Source organism: Sesamum indicum, linkage group LG12, assembly GCF_026168435.1.
Source record: "Sesamum indicum cultivar Baizhima isolate 11 linkage group LG12, ASM2616843v1, whole genome shotgun sequence".
Lineage (NCBI taxonomy): Eukaryota > Viridiplantae > Streptophyta > Magnoliopsida > Lamiales > Pedaliaceae > Sesamum > Sesamum indicum.
Genome location: NC_142668.1, coordinates 18,062,433 through 18,087,800, shown reverse-complemented (window position 1 = coordinate 18,087,800; position 25,368 = coordinate 18,062,433). Strand labels below are relative to the sequence as shown.

The following is a 25,368-nucleotide window of genomic DNA, read 5'->3' as shown; positions in this document are numbered from 1 at the left end:
AGTTTGATATCTTGAATTAATTTTGTAAAATCATCTAAATTTTCTTCAATATATTTAGATAAATCTAATTTGTATTTGAAATTTTTTTCAAGTAAAACAACTTACTAGGTAATGAAGTTTCTGTATATAGTTCTTCTAACTTATTCCACAAATTTTTTGCTGAATATTGTTTTCCAACTTTTTTTAAAACAATATCAGACATATTCATAATTATAGAAGAGTAGGCATATTCATCGTTTTCTCTTTTTTTTTTTCTTCAGAAATATTTTTCGAGTATTTTCCGTCTATAGTTTTGCAAATCTTTTGTTGTATTACAATACCTTTCATTTTTTTTTTTTTGCCAAATAGAAAAGTTAAATTTTTCATCAAAAGATTGCAGATGATAAACAAGCATATTAATATAATAACAAAGATATTAACAAATGCATAAAGATCCAAACAGGAATAACAACATAATCATAGAACAAAAATTAGTAGTTTATCAACAGATTGAGAGGGATCCTTACCTAAATCTCAACCAGATATCGGACAGCCTTAAGGGACAGGTCAGATGAGAGATTAACAAGGTTTGGTCTAGGTTTAGGGAAACAAACAGTAAATAATCGCACTAAGCAGAAATAGTTCAACCCACAAAGCAATGATCGTGCACTAAGCAATTTCAAAAAAATAATCACACTCAACAGCCTGAAATATTCCCACACAGCGGGAAAGAACAGAATATAAGATTTCAGAATAATAGCAACACAAGGTTATTTTTCGCACATGGCGTACAATAGATATATCTAGCAATAAGATCAAAGTTGAGGAACAATCTTACTGGTTACCGGAGAAAGAGAGCCCAGAACCCGAAGGTTTTATACCACTGTTGGGTGAAAACCACCAATGATGAGATAATGAATAATAGGGTTAGGGTAAAACAAGGATATAAGTATTAGAGGAATCGAACCGGATAGTAGACCAGGTACTAGAGGTGGGCTGGGCCAGGACAATTGATCGGGCGAGCCATCCAAGTAGTGGGCTTGAGGACTTGTCGGCCGGACCTACTAAATAGTCCTGTGTCATATTTTTTAATAGTTTTATTAAAATATATACATTTGAAAATAATAAAAAGTAATAATCATCGTTATGTATAAAAAAAAAAGGGAAAAAATGATTTTTTTAACATAAGAGGAAAAAAATGTTTAATACCATATGTATGTAATTGAAATTTAAATTATTTGCATGGTTCAACAAGTGAAGTCACTTGACAGCAACAATTTCTTGCAAGTATGTCATATGTTAATCATTCTAGACTTTACAATTGAATTCCAATTCAGCCACATTACTCTCCCATTTTACAACTATGCTTCAAATTCAATTACTCCGTACTGCCACGTTCTGATTGATTTCTTTCTTTATTATATACATACTCTGATATTATTATCTCTCGAGTTTTTCTTTTTTTCCATTTATACTTTTCCTTACTGTTTTATTTCTTCAAATCAATTGAGATTGAGTAGTAATCTGAGGTACACACCCTTCGCGCATCATCTCTTTCTTTCTGGAACTTTCTCACAGAGCCGGCGAGAACAGACAAGAAGAAGCCCGTGAAAGATGGGTGCGAGCAGCGATCCGAACCAAGACGGGTCGGATGAACAGCAACGCCGCTCCGAGATCTACACATACGAAGCCCCATGGCACATCTACGCCATGAACTGGAGCGTACGCAAGGACAAAAAGTACCGGCTCGCCATCGCCAGCCTCCTTGAACAGTACCCCAACCGTGTGGAAATCGTTCAGCTCGACGACTCCACCGGTGAGATCCGCTCCGACCCCACCCTCTCATTCGACCACCCCTACCCACCCACCAAGCTTATCTTCATCCCCGATAAAGAATGCCAGCGCCCGGATTTACTAGCATCATCCTCCGATTTCCTCCGTCTATGGCAAATCTCCGATTCCGACAGCGGGAGGCGCGTGGAGCTTAAAAGCTTGTTGAATAATAACCGCAATAGCGAGTTTTCGGGGCCGTTGACTTCGTTTGACTGGAACGAAGCTGAGCCGAGGAGGATTGGGACCTCGAGTATCGATACCACTTGTACGATTTGGGATATTGAAAAAGAGGTGGTGGATACGCAGCTAATTGCCCACGATAAGGAGGTTTACGATATTGCCTGGGGCGGGGTTGGGGTTTTCGCCTCGGTTTCTGCGGATGGTTCGGTTAGGGTTTTCGACCTTCGAGATAAGGAGCATTCGACCATTATTTACGAGAGCTCGGAGCCGGATACTCCCTTAGTAAGGCTTGGCTGGAATAAGCAGGATCCGAGGTACATGGCTACTATTATAATGGACAGTAGCAAGGTTGTGGTTCTGGATATACGTTTTCCAACATTGCCAGTGGTGGAGTTGCAGCGGCATCAGGCTAGTGTGAACGCGATTGCGTGGGCGCCACATAGTTCTTGCCACATTTGCACCGCGGGGGATGATTCTCAAGCTTTAATTTGGGATCTTTCTTCGATGGGACAGCCAGTGGAGGGCGGGTTGGATCCAATTCTGGCCTACACTGCTGGGGCGGAGATTGAGCAGCTACAGTGGTCCTCATCACAGCCTGATTGGGTTGCAATTGCTTTTTCAAACAAGCTACAGATTCTGAGGGTATGAGTAGATGATTCTGTTTGTGAATTAGTGGTATTTTACTGACCCTCTACAGCTCGAAGCTGAACAAGATACATTTTATTCAATCTCAGGCAATAGTCAGTTTGTTTAATGTTTGAACTCTAGTTGCAGTTTCTTGCTTGGTTAATTAGAGAAAGAAGGAAACTGCTTAATTCTGTTATTTCTGCCTTCTGACAATGAAGATAATTTCCTTCCTGGTACCGTTGCCAAGACAAATTGTTCTTTACACTCATAACTTTTGATGATTTACTTGTCCACGACCAAATCTTTTACTGTCCTTGGTGCAAGTTTTTACAAAAATTTCTTTCATAGCTGGTTTTGCCATTGCTGAGAGGAATTATTCTTTGTTCTCAAGTGCTTCGGATGATGTGCTTGTCCCAGGACCAATCTTTTATGTCCTGGTATAAATTTTTTTGGTGCTTTTGTTTGATAAAGAAGAGGCTAGGAGTTCAAATGAAGGTATAACATGAACCTGCACTTGTAGACACAATTTGTTATGGGAGACTTGATGGTTAAAACTGCTTGATAAACACAAAAAATACCGAACGAGCACTAAATTTGCAAGCTTTTAATTTTTTCCTTCCAGAATTATTATTACTGATAAATGCCAGAATCTGAAAGTATCACAGTCTTGACCACCAACAACCCTACATTAAATCCCAAATGCATACTCTTCAAGAAACTACAAGCTAGTGGTGGGTTGCATCTGTTCTAAAACCAGTCAAGCCCTCTCGTGGGCCTGACAACAAGATAACAGAAAATTTTTGTCAGGATAAATGACGGTTTGCCTCCAAGATCTATCTGTTTGGCGTTTGAGGTCGTTCAGCATGTTGAAGAAAGTCTGCTGTGGATTAAGCAGTGGAGAGTGGCCAATGATTGAACAACAGTAGTGAACAGGGTGATGTACCTGCATCCTTCACTTTTCACTGTGTGGAAGTTAATTCGGCCTTGAAACAATGCCTTCAGGCAGTAAGTATATTTCATTGGTCATTGTAATTGGCTTCATGTTAATTCATATTTGTGAAGCAGTTAATTTCATTAGCCCCATCTTGGTTTTTAGCAATAGAAGGTAACTATTCAGCTCAACTTTATATTTGAAATAGTGAGAATTCTTTATTATCATGGAAATCACTCTTTCCATTCATGTCTTTTGGATTATGCTTTACTATCTGTAAGAATGATGTTAGGGCTTGTGGATCAGAATTATTTGTCTTCAAAAGAAAAGTTTGAATAGCTGTACCTACATGTTCTGGTAGCTTTGATGTTTTAAATGAAATGTGTCTATAATTTCTGCTACTGGAATTCTAAAGCACAAACGTTTGCAGGGGTCAAGTTGACATATTTAATAGAAGACATTCTCATGTCTTGCTTGTTTGGTTCACCGTGGAAATTTTATCCCATGTTTCACAGTCCTGGTTGTAGTGCCTCCCCCCCCCCCCAATCACAGATACACTCATCCGAGAATCAAGTGTTTGCTTTGGTTCTAAGATAATAATGTCTTCTAGGCAAATAGCAAATTTTTTTGATTGAATGAGATGCGTTGGTGTTCCAGATTTTTTGTGTCTGGAATCTAATTTGTCTGTTAGCTGTGTTATGTCGACATAGAGATGGCCATGCTAGGTGTTAAATGCTGAGGAGGAGGAGAATTCTGACTCAATTTTCCGATGTCCTGCGTCTTCTCTGGTGCTTACAGCATCTGGACTTCAGATATTAAAGGTTGTGAAGAGCTTTTCTTTTCAATACTTAATGGTGCTAAGCTCTACCTATGAAGTTTATTAAATGGCATTTGATGTATTTTTGTTTCTTGTGATGATTGTCTAACCCGATAAAATGACAATGTAGAAATATTTCATGGCGGACAATGTACATGCTTCAATTTATATCCAAGCATAATTGATTGAATGAAGATATCTGGTTATGCCTGATGATTTTGGGTGGAAGACTTCCCTGCTGAGGAGGCACCATGGGTTGATTCATATGAGGGAGGGAGGCGATGCATGGTTGCAATTGCTTTGGAGCATCATCAGTTGTCACATGTTCCCTTTAATTTTCAAATGAAAACTGATGTGATGCCTAAATGGGCGGGCATCATGCTCCTGCTGTGTTATCTTCTTTTAGATGCTGGTGGTGTCTTCTTGTGTTTGCGGATCTGTAACCTTCCCAAAGACACTGGGTTCAGTTAGGACTAAAATAAAAAAAAGGCACTTGACCTCTCTCTCTCTCTCTCTCTCTCTCTCTCTCCCTCGGAGGGAAAAAAACGAAAAAGAAAAGCAGCAGTTGCTGGGTGAGACTTGAGAGTGAGAACAGCGGCGTCCGACAATGGTCTTCTTCAAAAGAGTAATACATGGGGCGGGGGGGAGTCGGTCAATGAAATCAAATGAGTTTTCATAAAATAAGCTGGAGTGTGGTGCAACCCATCCCCTCTTCAAAAACATTTTAATAGAAAGAACAAACTTACATTTTGTGAGTTCTTTTTATACTCGCTTCTTTAACGGGTAATCATGCAGATCGACTATTTTCGCTTTCTTTTTGAATTGTGTAGTTTATCAATTACGAATAAAGAGAATTTGATGAATTACTTTAGGATTGGAGAGGTATTAACATTATTGATTTTATTTTCATTCTAATCCAGATAAAGGCTGATAAGGGTAGAATTACGACGTTGGTGCAAAATTCTTTGTTTGTTAATTTTATTTTAGTTTTTATTTTTTTTAATAGAAAAAAGGGTTTTCTTTAGTGGTTAGGTTGGGTTGGGTGTAAGAGAAAGTAAATATGTGAAATCAAAGATAACGGTAAAAAATTTGTTGATGGCACAAAGTTAAAAAGTTGAACTCCGCTCCTTGCAGTTGCACTTTATCCTCTAAAATCTTCTTCATTCCTTAAACCCAAGCATCAACTGTTTTTTGCTACTCTCTCTTCACTACTCCCGTTGTTCTAGTGCCCAAACCCGGAGCTTATTTCACTGAACAAAAATGTCGTCGCTCTCACCTTCTTGGCATTATCAAGGTTATCAAGCGCATTCGCTTTATTATGGATTTTTGCCTTTGTTTTCAAGGATTTACTTTATTTTCTTTCCCTATTGTTTCAGATGGAGGAATAAGAAAGATTGTTTCGGTTGATGGGGTTATTACCAAGAAGTTCTCCGCCACCAATTTGAAGGTCGGCCTTTTGGGTAATTGTTTTCACGGTTATGTTATGGCGTGGGACTAGGCATGTACGACAATTCAGTGGTTTTTGGAATTCAAGAGCCATCCTTTCTTTTACTGACAAATGACTAGGGATGGTTTTCATGTTCACGAATCTCCTTTTTTCTTGATAATTTGAATCAAAGCTATTGTAGAATTCAAGAACCGATTTCTGTTTTTCTTGATAAATCAGCGGAAATAATCCATGAATCCTATTCTCTTTTCTTTTCGTTTCTTTTTTTTTTTATTAGCCTATGAAAATCGTTTCTGGAGTTCAATGATCATCTTCTCTTTCTTGATATCAGTAGTAATCGTTTCTTGAATTGAAGATTCATTACCCCTTTTTTGATAGTTAGTTGAGTAGAATCTTGATGATGGACAAACGTTTTTGTGTAATATTTCAAAAAGTTCTCCGTTTTTATGATTATGTCCATGCCATTCTTAAGTTATTCTAACTAGCTTGATTTTCTTGACACTTGCTGATTACTAGTTAAGGATTTTTTAGCTTTCAGATGGTTCTGATCATCACTTAAATTGCATAGTCAATGGATCCCCGATCCACGAAGCTTGTGAGATGGTTATCGAAAGTTGTCTGTACAGCATAAACTATTTACCTACAATTGTGGCCAAGGATGAAAAGAATTCAAGTTAGACATGCTTTTTTAAATTTCTTTCAAATATTAATGCACGCCTTGCTTTTGCACAAGAGGAGGTATAGGTTCGGTACAAAACTTGTCATATCTCTTTTGATATTTAATTTTATCCTTGTATTCTCATAGCCTAATAGGTGGTGTTCCAATTTTTTCCTGCCATATGGTTTTTCCTTGGTCAGTCCTGATTCATTTATTTGCAATTTTTAAACTCCACATAACATCTTATACCTACTTTCCTGAGGGCCCAAACAAGCCATAATTTTGTTTAGTTCTTTGTTATTGTTAAGTTGACTTATGCTGGAGAAGATGTAATTATTCTTCCTCTGACCAACGAAAATTTCAGGCCTTGGTGGACCGTTTTCCTACACTTACTCTGTACTTTAGGCATCCTTTTGGGATCGATCACTTTGACATGCAGAATTTGAACTTGGGGATATTTGTTCTCTATCTTGCATGGTTACAACCTTTAGATGCTTTTAGACTGATGCTTGTCTAGATGTCCTTCTTGCATCTTATATCTAGTGATTTTGTAAAATTTTTACCAGAGAGCTCTTTTGTTATTTTCATGTGTGTAGAAGTCTTGTAGATTCATAAATTTCTACTTATTTGCCTTTGAAGTTGTGGTTGCTTGCATTTGCACTTACTCTGGTTAATTAGGCTTATGAACTATAGAGTGCATGCTTAAGGAGATAACATTTGTATGAAGCTGATTCATTTATTATCAATCTTTTAGCTTTGTTTAGAACTGTTCTTCTCAACATTTTATCCTTGATGTGCCAGATATCATTTGCAGGTTCATTTTCTCCACCAATATGGAACTTCGGTGTGGGCAGCAACACTTCACTCAAAAAGACTCCTTTGCTTCCTCATATAAAGTGTGAAAAAACTGATAAGGAGAGTTCTTTTGAGCATGTATCAGTTGAGCGTCCACCATATCATAGCTACATGGACTCCACCTCTGGACAACTTGAGCCAGCTTCTGGAGCTCGTGCAAGTATTCCATCGGAAGAGTATTGGCCGGAAGGCACATCCAGTCGTGTGAGGGCTGCCAGAGCTCCTGAACCAACTGGTGTCTCAAGCGGAAAACCATCCTTTGGAAAAAGTCCTGGAAGTAGGAGGAAAAAATACAAGTCTTCGGCCTCGGCATCTAAGACTTCAGAAGTGAATGTGGTTCTAAATGATCCAGTTGAAGTTGAATCTCAAGAGGATTCATCGGATGATCCAAAAGATCTCGTATCTGAGTATGTTGTTTATCAGACAGAACCTCAGGAAGAAGAATTGACAGGCTATGAACTGGACAAGAAGGTTGGGAATCCTCACCCTTTTGTTGATCCAAAAGCTAAGATACTAGTGGAAGAGCCACTTACAAGTGAAGAACTATGGTGGAACTGGAGAAAGCCTGAGAAGGAACAATGGTCTAGATGGCAAAGGAGACGGCCAGATGTTGAGACGGTACGTACTTCTCTGCCTTCTCTTCTGGCTAAAAATGAAAACGCAAATCTCTGAAGGAAAGGGCAATACTTGTCTGTAACCAGTCAGGGTAGGCAACTTGAACACCTGGCAATAATAATAATTAGTAAAGGTTGCCACTCTAATAACTACTTTCCTATTCTGCAGGCTAAGCTTTGCTAACACATACTTTTGATGATTCTGTTTTCGTTTTTCAAGGAGTAACAGTATGGCCAATTTTCATTATGGAATTTAGTTCTCATTTTAACTTTGTATAAAGAATACAATTTGCATGCCTGCTCCTCTGCTTATTAGTTTTTCGTGACCATATGTTTCTGGATCAGTACAAATATGAAATGCATGTGTTGTGTTTTGACTCACATGGGTGGGACCTAACTTTTGAATTCTCTGAAGAGAAAAAACTGACTGACATGGATCGAAGTTTTTTTTTTCTTTTATTTCTTTTTTAAGCAACTTTTTAATTTCAACTATGCATCTTTATCTCCCTACTGAATATGGGTCATGGAAAAGCAGGTAAACCATAGTTCACTGACTAGCCTGTCTATGGAATCTACATTTGTCTCTAGAAGATTATTTGGTATTTGACTAAATATAGTTGTGATAAGCTCTTTGGTGTTTTCAAACATTGTGACACTATTCTCCTGTGTTTGTACTTGATAGCAATGTTTTCATGTCTTGAGTTCTGGTTTTCTATAACAATTTTCACCACCCCATTTGATGAGCCATTTTCTGCAGGTGTTTCTCAAAGCTATGGCAGAGACAGGGCAAGTAAAGCTTTATGGCGACCACCCAACACTTACTGAATGTTCTCTTTATAGAGCTAGACGACATATTTATAAGGAAGAGAGGTACCCGTATTATTTCCTTAACTAAAGTTTATGTTTATATTGATGAGTGGAAGTCAAGAAATATAGGAGAACCACAACTCTATTCAAATTTCAAATGGGATTTCTTTGGAGACAGTAATATAGGAAAGGGTTGCACCTCAGTGCTAAAAACTTTATTCAGTGTAAATGACTTGAAGAAGTAAGTCCGTTGAAAGAGAATTAATTTTCATTATCGTTAATATACACTTGAAAAGTTTGTGTAATTATGGAGAAACTTTGCCTCCAATCATACTCTTTGCTGAGAACATAAAAGATCGAATACTTATTTGCTCCTCAGCTCTTCGTGTTTCTTTTTTCAATTTTCCCCAATTCAAATAAGCAGCTAAGTGTAGCTGTGTTCTGGAGATTTTAACTATGGCAGATTTGTAGGCTTCAGGCAGAACAAGAAAAACTAGAAAGGATAGGCCCTATAGCATACTACTCGGAATGGGTCAAAGCTTGGAAAAGAGACACTTCACGAGAAGCAGTGCAAAAGCATTTTGAAGAGACTGGTGAAGATGAGAACACACAACTCATAGAGATGTTCATGCATCAAACTGATAAAGAATACCGCATCATGATAGGGACTGATATCCGTATCCGTCGGGATCCACTAGCGATGAGAATGCGGGAGGATCAAATAAAGCAAAGTATATGCTTCTCTTCTAAGTTTCTCCTTGTTCATATATAGAATGAGACACACAGTTCACCACAAGGTGAACTGATTGTGAATGTTTCCTAGCATCAAACTCTTCTGATCTGCTTCATTCATATGCTTTCTTTTGCAGTATGGGGTGGAGACCCTGTTTACCCAACTGTGAACTATATCCAGGATCCAAATGAGGTGATTGATTACAGGGGTCCAGATTTTCACGAGCCAACTCCAAACATGCTTGATTATCTTAAAGAGGTGTGCACTGTTGATTACTTTGAATTCTTTTCATTTATGAAGTAAAATGTGTCATACTCTTGCTCTGAGTCCATTGCTTCTTATCCAGATCTGACAAAACTTTTATCATTTGGTTTTCTCTTGGAAAACTCTCTTTCTGTTGTTTGTATGCTATGCTACTTATAGAGACCCGTTGAAACACTGCTGAAAATCGTGATGTTTCCTAATAGATCAGTAAAAAATTTTAACATTTGATTCATTGGCGTGAAATTTCTTTCATTATACGTGCAAAACTTCTTATCAGCATGGAAAAATAATATCAAGAGAGGAGCTGGAGAAAATCCTGGCTAAAGAGAAGACAGAAGAACTGGAGGTAACACGGCAGTGATTGATAGTTTTCTATTGTGATTATACTTATACGCAGCATATCTGGATTGCAAGCTATTGTTTTAAGTGTTTCTCATCTGCACCAGATGACAGATATGGATGAAGCTATGGCAAGAGCTGTCGACATTGGAGAAAATGATGTGAGATTATTTCCTTGTTACTTTCTGACTCCTCTCTGAAATTATGTTTTAACACACTTCTATTATACTATAGATTATACATGGGTATCTTGAGAGTTGAGAGCTTCTTATGTCTTTTCTCGGAGTTCTTGCAACAGGATGAAGGTGAGGACAGTGATGCTGAAGGAGATGATGAAGAGGACGAGAAAATTACACGCAATTGGAGTGTTTTGAAAAGCAATCCTGAACTGCGCAAGTCAAAGGTGCATCAACTTCTACCAACAAGACGGATATACACATATATATTGTTTCCAGTGTTTAAAGTTTTTGGATTCATTTATTTGATATTTACGGGGTACATTCCGTTATTAGTCGCAGGCCAAGGAGAAGGCCAAGCCCAAGAAAAATAGCATGTCCCTGGAAGAAGCTATAGATGATTCAGAAAACTTGACAGACTTTCTTTTAGACTTTGAAGAAGAAGAGTGATTTCTTCATACTCACAGGTTGAGGGTAAGTTCTAGTTCCTAAACTTTTGATTGTAATCACTGAGCTTTGTAGTAGAACTAATTGCTTTGAGCTGCAGCATCTGGAAAAATTACGATTATTCGTTAGCAAGGGCGTGTGGTGGCGATGTACGCTGTTTGGGACAGATTCTTGTCTGAGCTCGGATTTCATCTCATTCCCAAGGTTAAGTTGTCTTATGAAATAGTTGTCAGTATACATGGATGGTTGTGCTTGAATTGAATGAATAACTCATGCAATAGAAAATAACTACATATTACTGTTTGAATAGTTGGCCTTTTGTAATCTTGAAAAAGTGCCTGGAAAGTAATTTTCTTATATCATATATGGAGATGTGTGTTTTTATGATAATTACAAGTTATGAAATGGTCATTTATGAATGTGAAGCCCTACCAGTACCATATAATGCATCATCATCATCATCATATATCATATGTGATGGTCCCCATCATGTGCATGCATTTCTCACTTTTTCAGCTCAATAATTTCTCATGCATCATCATTCACTGAAAAATCTATGTACTATCCCCAATCTACCGACTAGCATTGCGTCTGTCATAATAAATGCCTTTTTCCTCTCATACATCAACTGTCAATATTAATTAATCTTGTAGAGATATATTTATTTCAAATTTCAAATTTTATTTAAAACTATTATTATTTTTATAATTATGAATAAGGGCCATTGATTCCTCATGTCTTGGAGAGATGATAATATAGAAATGATTAGATTAGGGAGGTCGGTGGTTTTAAGACAAACACAATTAACATACGCTGATTGTTTTACATAGGTTTTCTTTTTCTTTCATATATGTTGGATGTTGTGTGTCGCCAAAAACACGACTGGAAAAGGGAACAACTGAATTTGTTTCCTTGTTTCCTTGCCTGTTTTTTCCCCATCCATTAATCATGATTATTGCCGCTCATTTTATTAACATAAACACCCTAATCAATCCACCTGCGAGGCTGCACCATAATCACCATCATTATATTCCTAATCATCATTAAACAGAGAATCATTCTCTTGATACACACCAGCATGATTAACACCTGGGGACCCACCAATCATATTACACCTCACAAGTAATTAAACAATTAATTCTTAGTCATTTGTCACTTCAATTCATAATTAATATAAAAAGGAAAACGTGTGTCCCGAGACATGCTACTGTCATTTATTTGATGGTTATGTTGAGATATTTAATTAATTAATTTAATAATTCCACTAAAAATGCAGGGGAGCCAAAAGTTCCAAATATTCTGGTATTTCCGACTTCGTGGACCAGACCACTACTCCCGCACTCTCCAATCAACTCATTCGTACAGCCCACTGTGGCGGGCCCCTGTGGCGTTCAATCACGGAAGAAAAGGCAATAACAAGTTTGGCAGGATAAAACATAAATAATATAAAAAGAAAAAGGCAGGGATCTATTATAATTTTTTTTTTATTGTGATGATAATATTTTTAAATTTTATTTATTTATTTCTAAAATTTATATATTTTATTTATATTCATAAAATATTTTAAAGTATAAAAAATTATTTATTATGCGTATATATGAACAACGTGCTATAACTATTACAATAAAATATATAGGACCGACCGACTAATTACACAATGGTTGCTAATGGTGGGTGTTTTTCGAATTTAGTACAATCATTAAGCATGGAAGACGGAATTGGATGATTTTAATTGATACCTACTAAGAAAAGATTGATGATTTACCACGTGGGTATTCTATTTTGATAAATGGAAGCATTTTTTAATATTATTCAGATATTTAAACATATCAAAGATTTGTATAATTTTAACTTGAGTTCGATTCACATGAATGTTCAATAGTCAAATTTGATGATTAATTTTAATTAAAGGTAAATGAATTTGAATTTTATACAACAAACCAATATAAATAGCTCAATAGTTATGTACATAAATGTGCGTTCCATAATAATCATAAGGATGATCTCATAACTTGAACATTAGTATCACCCTATGCAAATTATGGGTCCATCTTAAGTAGATTACTATAGTTGATGGTGGGAAGTAATTAAAATTAAAAAAAGAGTGTAAATGAAATGGTCTTCTTTAAGTTTGTATAGTTACAATTACTGTAAAATTACACATATTTTTGAAATTAACAATCGTCTGATAGTGTTTATAATTTTGAAAAGTCCATTAGAATTTATTCTCTGAAAAAAAAAAGTGAGGGGACCTAATTGGAAATACAAGAAAAATAGGGTAGCCAAGTGATATTAAAAAAAAGGGCGGTGGAGAAGAAAGTGTTGAAAGGTTTGACGGCAGAGGGTGAGGTGCGGTCATCGTCAAAAGGGGCAGCATAAATTGGGGGGCCCCAGAGAGGCGAGGATATCAAGATTGTGGGGGACCCGCAAATCCAAGAGGTGAGCTGTTCCTTTTCTCACTCACTTTTCCTTTTTCCACTCCACCTTTCCCATCATCCCATTCCCACCGTCTCTTCTTCATCAATTTATCCCCGCCGGCCGCCGCCCCTTCTCTATATACTGAATCATGCGCGGATATCATGTTGTAGAGTTTTAGCGGTCGATTTTCTAGTGGTTGTGCTTATTCATTTAGTGGAGTTATCCTCTAAATGATGTACTAACAAAAAAGAATCCTGTCTGATTAATCCACAACATTGGTGTGTTAATTACATGTAACTTGTTTTTAGGGATGTATAGAATGTGAGTGGTGTTGTGGGTGTAGTGTATGCCATTAGGCCTGCTTGTACGCGTCCTATTTTTCAAGAAGGCCTTGTCAGCAAAACTGCAAGATCGGATTGACAAGTTTTATCCCTCTTGTAGGTTGTCAAGTGTGTCTGAGCTAACACGGTATGGGTCAGGTCAGTTGAGCAAATAAGACCCGATTTTTTTGACTTAAATCTGGGTTGGATTTGAAAAAATATTTGCAATAAGCATCATCAACCACAATTTTTGTATGTTTATTTTTCACCATATTGTACTTAATACTTATTAATTTATGAAATTAAGATTGTTGGCTCTAAACCATCTCATTTATTATTAACTTTATGACAATTCAGGTAAAAGAAAACTAAAATAACATGAAAATAAATAAGAGACAAAAGAATTAATTTGCCATTATCTCTAGAAATAGGATTGGTTACGTCAATATATTAGAAAACACGCATAAATAATTCTTTGAAGACCTCAAACTTTGTATATTAATAGGGGCAATATAATAAACAACTCCAAAATGACATATTGGCCCTTCATACACGAGAAAAATTCGAAATATTACGAGAATCTGCCTACTCAAACGACACATAGCTCGTACAATCTAGTACAACTGACCCTCAATATATATTATTTAATATAATTTATAAGGTACACCATTTATTACTATCAAATCGCACACTGTGACTCCTATAGTCTTGGCCCCATGAAGTATTGTCGGCCTCTGCTGGGGGCACCCCATGAAGCCTAACATTTTGTGCGCAAACCAACCACTACTAGTCCAGCTCGAGATACTCATTCTAACCTATACTTCAAGTCATTATCAAGTAATTGTCAAATCAATTCTAAGTTATTGAAAGCTTCGACTCAAATCATATATATATATATTATAATTATTTAAATTATTTATTTTGAAAATGTTTGACATACTTTCAAGTTTGAATTCCCAAAACTCAGTCATTAATTAAATATTTAAAACCCTTGAAAAAAAAGAAAAAAGAAACTAAGAAAACTGAGAGATATATCCAATTAATTGATGCCGAAGAAGTGGCTCAGAATTCCCACAACACACATCCATGAGTGTGAATTATTGAGGTATGAATCGCGACCTTCGACCAACCTAAATTATGACTGCATATATATATATATATATATATATATTGACAGTACAAACTTCCCAATTCTTCAATTTCAACGAAACAAACAAACAAGAAAAGGGCTCTAATACCCCTATACCCTTTTGGGGATGTTACGGATCCATTTCCATGCTTAATTAATTACTCCCACTACACCTACTCTCTCTTTGCCCCCACCACCTCCATATTCCTGCATTTCTACCAACTTCTTTTGCTGAATATTCAATTTTTTTTCTAAATAAATAGATTCCCAAACAGACCTAAATTTAAATTACATGATGAATATTCAACACTATACATATAATTTCCATGCACGTGAAAAGTGGCTGAATTGAGATAAAATGGTAGCTATTTTCAATACAAGGACATTCCCCAAATATGAAAACGCTTTGAATATTGTTGGTGATGAGAATGACAGTTGGGTTGGGGGAGGGGCATTAGCATCACCCTGTTTCCAATACTGGTGATGCAAATTTCACGTGATTCCTTTATAAACCAACATTTCAGGAAAATATTATCAAATACTCTAGACAATTAGTTTGTTTAATTTCCTCCACCCATCCTTATAATTGCGCCCCATTTTCCTAAATATTTATCATGAGATCATTACATTCTACGCTTGGAGCATTCAAACTTTATTGTCCATTAATATTAATTTGTTGTAAATTATTATAAAAAGTTGTTCTTAAAACCGCGTTGCGATCTTAAACAAAAGAGGGGGGGGGGGTTAGTGGTCCATAACCCTAGCAAGTACGGACATCACCGTACTGGAAGCTAAACTATATCCCGTTCTATTTTTTGTTTCCCAACAGAAAAATGGAAACCAAAGAATGATTTTTACTATGAGATATTGAGAGCCCCTTTCCCACCCACCCGTCTTTAGGTGTCTGTCGGTATCTTACTTACATCATCCCCCTTTCAATCGTACACATGGAATTTGATCTTGATTTCTTCATACACGCTATAGATTATTTGGTTGTCTGGTTTTATTGTTTGGTGACATGTTACTTTTCGACAGCTATCCTCACTAACTAACATAATAAAAAGGACTTTCATAGGTATGAAACATTGCACAAATTTTAGGTCTAGAATTGAATAATTAATAATATTACTGTAAAATATTATATATGTTGAATAATTCATCAAATATTATGTTAATACAATATACTTAAGTAGGGATCGTTTTTGACTAAATATACTAACACTAATAAAAATACCAATAATTGGTATAAAAAAAATAAAAAATGTGTCAAATATCCCGCATATATTTTACATCCTATATACAAGACTGGTGGTGATTATCTTATTTAATGCTAGGTAGCTAGGTCCCACCACTTATAGTTAAGAGATGTACGTATTATTATAGGATATTGATATATAAATGGATGATCAAGTACAATTATTTTAGGATCAAACTGAAAACATGAAGGAATTTTTGCATTATTGTAATGGATTGAGCAGGAGGAGGGTCTGTAGCTATTTGGTCTGAATATGATTAATAATAATAATAATAATAAAACAAATGGTGGGGGTGGGGGTGGGTGCTTTAATTAATTAATGGGGTATACTATTACTTGGTGGCCCTCTCTTACTAATGAATGCCAAGATTTTTCAACCAAACACTCCATGTGTCTCATTTATTTCATATTCAGAATAATTCCTTCTCAATTTATGCCTCATACCTATATAACCTCATCCAACGCCTCACTTGACAAATAAAAATACAGTAAATTGGTAATGGAACTGTGTTGGCATTATGCAGGTACGCAAGCAACTTCACTAGGTTTCCTTAATTTCATCATATCATACTAAAATAAAAGTTCAAACTCAACAACCCTTTAATTCTCATGTCATCAATGGCCGCATTATTAGACACTAGCCAGTGATGATGCAAACCTAGGAATAAACCGGAGTTCCCGCATTTGTGGTTATGTCGGAATTAGGTAGAGAATTTAGACTAAATACGCACTGTCTTATTATTATAAAAATCATTACTATATCTTTATTAATTAATGCAAGTATAAAATCATAGCAAATATGAGCTCCTTCTCATGAATTCCTATATATTAGTCTTAAATTGAGGCTGCTGATCATTCAACTTAATTTTGTCTTAGAGAATCTTACTTCATTGTGAATGTTTGGATAAAATAAGGTATTATAGAAAACAAATATCATCATAATAGCAAGGTTTTATATTTCCTAGATTTTCAAAATTTCCAATTTTGGGGATTATGTTTTATTTCCCAAATTTAAAATTATTTAACCAAATGAAAAGATATGATACATGAGATTTATTTCTTTTTTAAGAAAAAGACCATTTCATGTCAAACAAACATGGTCTTATGTGATGTCAAAATCATCACAATACTTAGAATAACGAGCTACTTAATTTGTAGTTTTGTGGAAAAAGTATTCTAACACATTCAATCCGTATTCGCACTGGTGATTAAAATAAAAGTGGAGTTGAGAAAGTGTTTTTGAATTTACAATTTTTGTTTTTGAAATGATTAATTAAGTTAATCATTATACCAATATTAGTAATTTATTGATTTAATTATAAATATTAAGTTAATTTTTTTTCAAATACTTTTAATTTTTATTTTCAAGTATTCCCAACTTTTATTATTGATTGGCTTACAACTTTCTCCGCACTTACTCTCATAAAAAAAGTAAAATTTATTGCAAACACCCCTTCGATTACAAATAGTTATCCAAGTATATATTTGTAAATTAACTAACCTACTTAAGTATTATCAAGTATATTAAATTAATATGAAAAAAAACCAATAAAAACTAAGATAAATAATGTCTCAAATCAATCCCTCATGAATCTAATTTATAATGAATCATCAATTCTTTCAAATCATACCCAATTTCAGCATCAGCTAGCTTAAGCTTATCCAAAGTATTAATTGCAAAAGCAAGAATTAAATTGAAAAAAATAAAATAAAATAAAATAAGAAAGGACAATAATAAAAACAATCCTAGTTGGGCTGGCAATGGCCCATTAATGACAGATAATACCCCTAACTATATAGTCCGAGTGGCCCATAAGGCCCACTTCACTTGTCATTTATCTATCCACAGCCCCACGGCCGAGGGAGAAAATCAATCAATGGGAAATAAGTGAAAAGGGCACGGCAGTAATTTACATCTCATAAAGGTCTAATTATTGCATGGTCCACTGCTCCCATCGCCCATCACATCTTCTCTCTCTCTCTCTCACAAGCAAAAAATAATTATTAAAAGATCTGACACGATTTCTCTTTCTACCATGGCCTGAAAAAACGGGAAAAAGGTTACATTGAATATTGATTGATGGGAGCAGGGGGGGGGGGGGGCGGAGGAATGTAATATATACAACTATTTCCAAGTCTATAATATATATATATATATATTTTTGCAGAGAGATAGAGTAGAAATGTCTGAGGTGAGAAGCGGAGCAAAAACTGTGTTATTATTTCAGTTCTACCATTTACACTGAAGCATTTCTTATCAAAGCCCTTTTTTGTTTATTTAAAACACACGTATGGTCTATGCTCAGTGGAGGCGCACGCGCATGCACCGGTGGAGTTGATGTTCATAGTCTTGTGTGAAAATCTGTGCTTGGAGCTGGAGTACAACACTCTTTGTGCTGGTTGAGTGGACAAATGGCTTAGTATATGCTTAATTTTGAGGCAAAACAGTTGAATTTCGTTAAGGAAAAATTGGTTTTTAGTTGCCGGGTTTTTGCTTGTTGAAGAATCTTGGTGCTGCAAGCTTTGGACTGAAACTTTCTTGCCAGTGTTGGTTCGCGGGTTGTGTGATACTGAGATCTGAAGAGGGCTGGAAAGTTTGTTCTTTTTTGAGTTTTTCGACTTGCAAATTTCTTGAATACAATTTCGTTTGGTTCTAAGCGTTCTTTTCTTTCCTTTTTTAGTTGTTGGAGCGTATTGCTGTGAATTCTGAGCTTAAGCTAATATAGTTTTCAGGGGGTTTAAGCTGAAACGTGGTGGCTATTTAGTTGATGGGTTGGCCTGTGAGTTTCTTGATTGCATTTTTCTGTATGTGGGGGCAATTGGTGAAGAAGATCAAGAACTGATGATGCTGAAACCTTTCTTAGTTTATAATAGAATAGGTTTCGGTTGAACCTTTTTGGTGGGAGTTGCGGCTAATATCGCGTCACTATCTTCATGTGAAGGCCTATCTTCTATAATTTCTTCAAGATTCATATTCAGCTGGGGGTGAATTGGTCGGGAAGGGAGCTATAAAGTCAAGTCACTTCATGCATTGAGTTTTTGTTGGGTTATTCACAGGATAAAGTGAAGGTGTTACACAACTTCGGGGTAAAAAGGAGGTCGAGAAGCTCAGTTCTTTATTCATTGGGAACCATAGGTTGGGTTTTTTTTTGTTGATGAATCAGTTGGGTATTTTGTAGTATATAGGAAGTTTTCTTGCTGCTCCAACCTTTATCGTTAGAATCCGCAAAATGAAACTATCATCTGCTGGCTTAAATCAGCAGTCTCCTGAAGGTAAATTGCTTCTTCCTTTTTGTTTCATTTGGTGATGCTATTGGGATGTACAGCTTGATATTGACAGTGTTTCTAGGGAAAGCTGATATGGCATCTTCATTTATTTTGGCTCCTTCGAGTTACTTTTTTATTCATTCCTTTGAAAGGCTGCAAATCTGCAGAAAAGGGAGAATTTCGATTCTCTTTCTTCAGTTTTCACTTTCTCTTCCATCCTTTTCTGGAGGGGGCGATGAGGGACTTTGAGTTTTTCTTAAACAGAACCCCCTTACTTCTGTAAAATCATAAATTCTTTTCCTTGCCAGGGTATATTTCTACGACATCATCCTTGTTATTCCTAGCCCTTCTTTTCAGTTTCTTTCTTTCTTTCTTTCTAATGTACCTTGCCTTGTGGAATTTATGTATGAAAGTTACTTCCTCGGGGAAAAAGAAACGAAAGGAAAACAATTTTGGCCAATTCTTCATTCTTTACCGGTGTTTTGGAATTGATAATGTTTCTGGATTTTGTTAGCAGGAGATAAGGACTGCCTAAATTCCGAACTTTGGCATGCCTGTGCGGGTCCTCTTGTTTCTCTACCTTCTATTGGGAGTCATGTTGTGTATTTTCCTCAGGGCCACAGCGAGCAGGTTAACTTCTAACTTTATCAAATATTGCTCATCTTAGCAGACTAAAAATTTGGTATTTCTGGAAAAGCCTGCTTTCAAAATGAAATTGGAAAAAAGATATATTGCTGTTGACTATAAGAAGCAACAACATGTGTTGCCTGCTCCATCTTTGAAACCCCTCATTCTTCTTTCTTCCTTGGACTTTTATGCTCGTTGTAAGTTTCATAACCTGTTTTTTTACGTTTTCATTTTCAGTTTTTCTGTTTTTAGTGGAAAATATGTGTTTTCAATTTTGTTTAGATTTTCTTGTGAAATGAGAATACGTTTGGGTTTAACTGAGAAGACCTTTACAAATTATAAGCAGAATTCTGTTAAATCTCATAGTGGTTGTGCATGCACAGGTTGCTGCATCTACAAACAAGGAAGTCGATGCGCAGATACCTAATTACCCAAGCTTACCTCCGCAACTCATTTGCCAGCTTCACAATGTGACGATGCATGTATGTTCTCTTGAATTTTGTTGTTCCCTATTCCTCTTGCAAGCTTGTTCACAAGCTTATACCTTTCTTAACCAGGCTGACATAGAGACAGATGAGGTTTATGCTCAAATGACCTTGCAACCACTGAGCCCAGTATGTTCACTTCACCTTGTCTTCGTTAGGTTTTCTTTCCCTTCTCTTTTTTTGTTTTCTCTTTCAATTACTTTGTTATATACTTGTCGCTTCTTCTGCAGCAAGAGCAGAAGGAGGTTTCCTTCCTTCCGGCAGACTTGGGTGCCCCCAGCAAACAGCCAACAAATTACTTCTGCAAAACTTTGACAGCCAGTGACACCAGTACTCATGGTGGATTTTCAGTTCCGCGTCGTGCTGCTGAAAAAGTGTTTCCACCGTTGGTAAATTTATTGGCTGTTATGAATTTTGAAACTTCCCAGAGTTATCCTTTTGTTGTCTGGTGTGTATGGTTATATGATACCCTTGTACAGGACTTCTCCCAGCAACCTCCAGCTCAGGAGTTGATTGCCAGGGATCTTCATAACAATGAGTGGAAATTCAGACATATTTTTCGTGGTGAGTTCTAGATTGTAGAGAAAAGGTGGATGGAGGAATAATAGTTGAATATGTGTGCAAAATCTATTCTTAACTTTTTCATTCCCCATATATCTTATAACAAGATCCATGGTGTTTCCATTATGATGGATCTAGATACGATTTTTCTGCTGTTGTAAGGTAGTTAGTGTTTTCGTTTCTTTTGGGTATTAATGTCAAAGCTGCAAAATTTCCTCAACTGCAGAGCACCTGTCTAGATGTTAAGGCTTAAATTTTTTGTTCAGAAGATTCCTCATAGTAATTTGCGACGTTTATTTCTAGATTCTTTTCTGTTTGTATAGTTTGATAGCATATACTTTTACTCCATTAATTTGATTTTGTAGAAGTGGAACCACTATATGATTCTCAGTAATTTCTATATTAACCTTATCGCAGGTCAGCCAAAGCGGCATCTTCTTACAACAGGGTGGAGTGTTTTCGTGAGTGCAAAAAGACTTGTTGCTGGTGATTCTGTCCTATTTATATGGTAGGCAATCATTCTCTGAAGTATGGCGACATGCCTTTCGAAGTTTCTCTTTCTTAGACTTGTTTGACATCATATGGAAAGTAACTCGTCTTGTTCTCATTGTCTGAGGATAGCAATTGATCTGACCTAACCTTGTTTTGTTCTGCATTAATCAGGAACGAGAAGAACCAATTGCTTCTTGGTATACGACGTGCCAACAGGCCTCAAACTGTCATGCCTTCATCAGTTTTATCTAGTGATAGCATGCATCTGGGTCTTCTTGCTGCTGCTGCTCATGCTGCCGCAACAAACAGCCGTTTCACGATTTTTTATAATCCCAGGTAGGATGCTTTCACAATGATGAAATGCCTACACGGTTCAATACCTCCTGATTCCACTAACATAACTTCAATTCATTTAGGGCCAGTCCATCTGAGTTTGTCATACCTCTGGCCAAATATGTAAAAGCAGTATACCACACTCGAGTATCTGTTGGTATGCGCTTCCGCATGCTGTTTGAAACAGAAGAATCTAGTGTTCGTCGGTAAGTTTGACCCTTTTTATGCTGGTTTTGATTGTGCAGTCTTGTCAAGGGCTTTCCATTTCCTCCTGTTTCTCCATCATGAATTTTGTTTTTGTTTATGCTCTTCGTCTGCGGACATTTGTGCCCCATGCTTGTCATCGTATCTTGATTTCTTTTTTCATACAAGTAAGCAATTAGCTATTTCTGTAAGGCTTCTGAGATGTGCCTGGTTCCAGATACATGGGCACAATAACTGGCATAAGTGACTTGGATCCTGTTAGGTGGCCAAATTCACACTGGCGGTCAGTTAAGGTATGCCCCACATCCTATTTTCCCTACTTGTTCTTAGGGTATGTTGGTAGATAATAAATCTGTTTTTGAGATGTTCTATGTTGGGTTCAAACTTTGTTTTGCTTGTGTTTCAAATGTGTAAGGAGCTAAGGCTGAGGCCTAGGCTAATAGGCTTGACCTGGATGGAGTAGAAAAGCCCAGGTGGAGTTTGTTTGGGTAGATACCCCATGGATAAGATCCTTGGATCCCCTATTAGGGTTTAACATAACTTTTGTATACAGAGGTTGTAGAAGGTCACTAGCTCTTTAGGATTCAGATGGGCGACTGAGATGGTTTCTGTCTCTGAACATAGGCTTCACTTATAAGAACAAGTATATTTGTTTTTCCTCTGCTGCCTCCTTATTGTTTATATGCCTTTTCTTTTTTTTTTTTTTTGTTATCACAATGATTTATATATACAAGTGAAACGAATTTCACTGTTTATTGCAGGTCGGTTGGGACGAATCTACTGCTGGGGAGAGGCAACCAAGAGTGTCTCTTTGGGAAATTGAGCCTTTAACGACATTTCCCATGTATCCATCACCATTTGCTCTAAGACTGAAGCGACCTTGGCCACCAGGTCTCCCCTCGTTCACTGGTATGAAGTACAAGTTTTCTTTCCACGTACTACATGTGACTTTGTTTTTTTCTGCCAATACCTCCTGCCAACACAGAGTCTCCTGAGATATGGAAAAAAGATACACAACTGAAAAATCTATCGCTGTTTGTTCAGGAATTAGTTCTTTCACCTAATTAATTTCTGATCTCTTACTATTTCCAACAATCACTAAATTGAGATATTTCATGTCCAACTACTATTGTCCATAATCTGTATCTTTTAATGTACCTAGGGATTAAGACTACAGATATGGGATTAAATTCTCCTCTCATGTGGCTCCGTGGAGATGTTGTGGACCGAGGAATGCAATCTCTCAATCAAGGAATGGGAGCCACACCGTGGATGCAGCCAGGGCTTGACTCATCAGTGCTTGGCATGCAAAATGATATTTACCAAGCTATGGCCGCCGCTGCGGTTCAGGACATGAGGGTTGTGGACCCTTCCAAACAGATGCTTTCATCAATTATGCAATTCCAGCAACCCCAGGCCATCAGTGGCAGGCCTGCAAGTTTCATTCAGCCTCAGATACTACAGCAGTCTCAGCCTTCAGCTCCCTTTCTTCAAAATCTTCCTGGAAGCCAGTCTCAGGCATCGCCACAATCGCATGCTAACCTTCTTCAGCAGCAACTGGTCCACCAAAATTCATTCAACAATGTGCAGATCCAGCATCAGCATCAGCAGTCTACTCCAATGCAACATGTTATTGGTTCTCAGCATGTCTCGACTGTTGAGCCTATTCTGTCTCAATTCTCTGCAAATTCGCAAGCACAGTCTGAGAGCATGCAGTCCGTATCTTCCATGAGTCAAAACTTTTCAGATTCAAATGTCAAACCTGTTGCTGGCAACATTACTTCTCCTTTACACAGTTTGTTGGGTTCAGTTACCCAGGACGAGACATCCAACCATCTAAATATGCCTAGATCCAGTAACTTATTATCTTCTAATGGCTGGCCAACGAAGCGGGTTGCTCTTGACCCTCTTATTTCTGGCGGTATATCACAGGCTATTACACCCCAGATTGATCAGTTAGGACCATCAAACACGAATGTAACCCCCAACCCTGTTTCTTTGCCTCCATTTCCTGGTAGAGAGTGTTTGATAGAGCAAGAAGCAAGTAATGATCCCCAAAACCACTTTCTCTTTGGGGTTAATATAGATTCATCCCCCCTTCTTATGCAGAATGGTATTCCAAACCTTAAAGCAGTTGGTAGTGATAGTGATAACGCAACTGTAGTCTTTGCCTCTTCCAGCTTCATGAGTAGCTCTGGTGCTGATTATTCACTCAACCCTACTGTGACTTCAAGCAGTTGTCTCGACGAATCGGGCTTTCTGCTGTCTTCCGATAATGTGGGACATGTAAATCCACCCAACAGAACCTTCGTTAAGGTAATTTGCAATATTAATGTTGCCCTGAGGTTATTCTAGAGTGGTTACAAGAATTTTCTGTTCATACACTGACGACCCATATTTGTTGGTGTATACATAGTTGTTACTCAATAGGGTCTCCTTCAATTTTTAGGAGATAGAATAATGATGCGGAACTTAACCATTTTCTAGCATACAAGTGGTCAGTTGAGTCACTATTAACATGTGTATCTGTATTACCCACAGGTTTACAAATCAGGGTCCTTTGGGAGGTCACTTGATATAAGCAAGTTTAGCAGCTACCATGAGCTGCGTAGTGAGCTTGCTCAGATGTTTGGCCTTGAAGGCCAATTGGAAGACCCCTTGAGATCAGGCTGGCAGCTTGTATTTGTGGACCGAGAAAATGATGTTCTTCTTCTCGGCGATGACCCCTGGCCGTAAGTCTTTCCATCTAATTTATGTTCATATCTCAAATTCAGGTCGATGTTGGGTTTGTTTAGGGTTAGAACTTGTTGTTTCAGGGAGTTTGTAAACAGCGTGTGGTGCATCAAGATTCTCTCGCCTCAAGAGGTTCAGGAGATGGGAAAACGAGGGCTGGAGCTTCTCAACTCTGTTCCTATTCAGAAACTGCCCCTCCCAAATGGCACTTGTGATGGCTTTGCGAACCGACAGGAGGCCAGAAATATGTCTGCTGGCATACCTTCTGTTGGGACTCTTGATTTCTGAACCAGTTTTACCAATTATGTCTCTGCTTGTAATGTTAGCATCATCTCCAACTCTGTTAGGCAAGAAAACTATGTTTCTAACTCAAGCTATATATAGAAGCTACATATACTACTGTAATTATGGTAGCATATACTCTTTCTCTCTACCAGTATGCTAGGGGCTACTATATCTGTGAAATAGTTGTAGTTTTTATTCTCAATCTGTTTAAATCTATTGAAATTCTGAACATTGAACTGTTATGTTCATTTCAACCCAAAAAGAAATCCATGGTAAACAGTTTGTATCTTTTGCATGCGCCTTTGATAGCACACGGGCTGGACTGACCTCCTGATTGCCCCTGCATGTTGTATCCTCAAATAACGTCTTTAGAGAAACTTGGAGTTAGAGCATCGGAATGGCGGTACTGGCCCCTGGAAAAATGTTAACTTAAATTTAGTCTTAACCTCCAACTCTACAGCGTCAACTCTGTTGTTGCTGGTGGAATGGATGGTTTTGTGTCTATTACCAGTTCTTGCTGGTGGAATGGATGGTTTTGTGTCTATTACCAGT

General features: G+C 37.1%; 3 protein-coding genes across 11 annotated transcripts; all 3 read left to right on the top strand.

Annotated features, from left to right (window-relative positions):
• The first annotated feature begins 1,390 nt into the window (after positions 1–1,390).
• Positions 1,391–4,868, top strand: LOC105175760 (WD repeat-containing protein LWD1). 2 transcript variants are annotated; one of them, XR_016063022.1, is made up of 3 exons: positions 1,391–2,634; positions 3,427–4,371; positions 4,498–4,868. XR_016063022.1 is itself a non-coding variant. In XM_088876137.1 (1 exon), the coding sequence occupies exon 1, from the start codon at positions 1,594–1,596 to the stop codon at positions 2,638–2,640; it is 1,047 nt and encodes a 348-aa protein (XP_088732263.1). In that variant the 5' UTR covers positions 1,398–1,593; the 3' UTR covers positions 2,641–2,871. The 2 variants fall into 2 exon arrangements, 1 of the variants encoding a protein (XP_088732263.1); XM_088876137.1 differs by lacking the exons at positions 3,427–4,371; positions 4,498–4,868 and having other exon boundaries at positions 1,398–2,871.
• Positions 4,869–5,292: 424 nt separating this feature from the next.
• PTAC12 (plastid transcriptionally active 12) lies at positions 5,293–12,251 on the top strand. 6 transcript variants are annotated; one of them, XR_016063021.1, is made up of 12 exons: positions 5,373–5,661; positions 5,744–5,814; positions 7,274–7,945; positions 8,699–8,811; positions 9,220–9,479; positions 9,618–9,739; positions 10,023–10,091; positions 10,192–10,245; positions 10,383–10,487; positions 10,597–10,734; positions 10,808–10,911; positions 11,984–12,251. XR_016063021.1 is itself a non-coding variant. In XM_088876134.1 (11 exons), the coding sequence occupies exons 1-10, from the start codon at positions 5,628–5,630 to the stop codon at positions 10,708–10,710; spliced, it is 1,608 nt and encodes a 535-aa protein (XP_088732260.1). In that variant the 5' UTR covers positions 5,293–5,627; the 3' UTR covers positions 10,711–10,734; positions 10,808–11,097. The 6 variants fall into 6 exon arrangements, 5 of the variants coding, with proteins under 5 accessions (XP_088732260.1, XP_088732259.1, XP_088732258.1 ...); XM_088876134.1 differs by lacking the exon at positions 11,984–12,251 and having other exon boundaries at positions 5,293–5,661; positions 10,603–10,734; positions 10,808–11,097; XM_088876133.1 differs by lacking the exon at positions 11,984–12,251 and having other exon boundaries at positions 5,349–5,661; positions 5,744–5,827; positions 7,287–7,945; positions 10,808–11,097.
• Positions 12,252–17,939: 5,688 nt separating this feature from the next.
• On the top strand, positions 17,940–25,045 carry ARF6 (auxin response factor 6). 3 transcript variants are annotated; one of them, XM_011098335.3, is made up of 14 exons: positions 17,940–19,102; positions 19,611–19,726; positions 20,107–20,205; positions 20,281–20,337; positions 20,439–20,597; positions 20,688–20,772; positions 21,187–21,277; positions 21,433–21,597; positions 21,684–21,800; positions 22,016–22,091; positions 22,560–22,707; positions 22,961–24,114; positions 24,340–24,530; positions 24,615–25,045. In XM_011098335.3, the coding sequence occupies exons 1-14, from the start codon at positions 19,060–19,062 to the stop codon at positions 24,817–24,819; spliced, it is 2,706 nt and encodes a 901-aa protein (XP_011096637.1). In that variant the 5' UTR covers positions 17,940–19,059; the 3' UTR covers positions 24,820–25,045. The 3 variants fall into 3 exon arrangements, with proteins under 3 accessions (XP_011096637.1, XP_011096635.1, XP_011096636.1); XM_011098333.3 differs by having other exon boundaries at positions 17,941–19,102; positions 21,678–21,800; XM_011098334.3 differs by having other exon boundaries at positions 17,942–19,102; positions 19,614–19,726; positions 21,678–21,800.
• Positions 25,046–25,368: the final 323 nt, after the last annotated feature.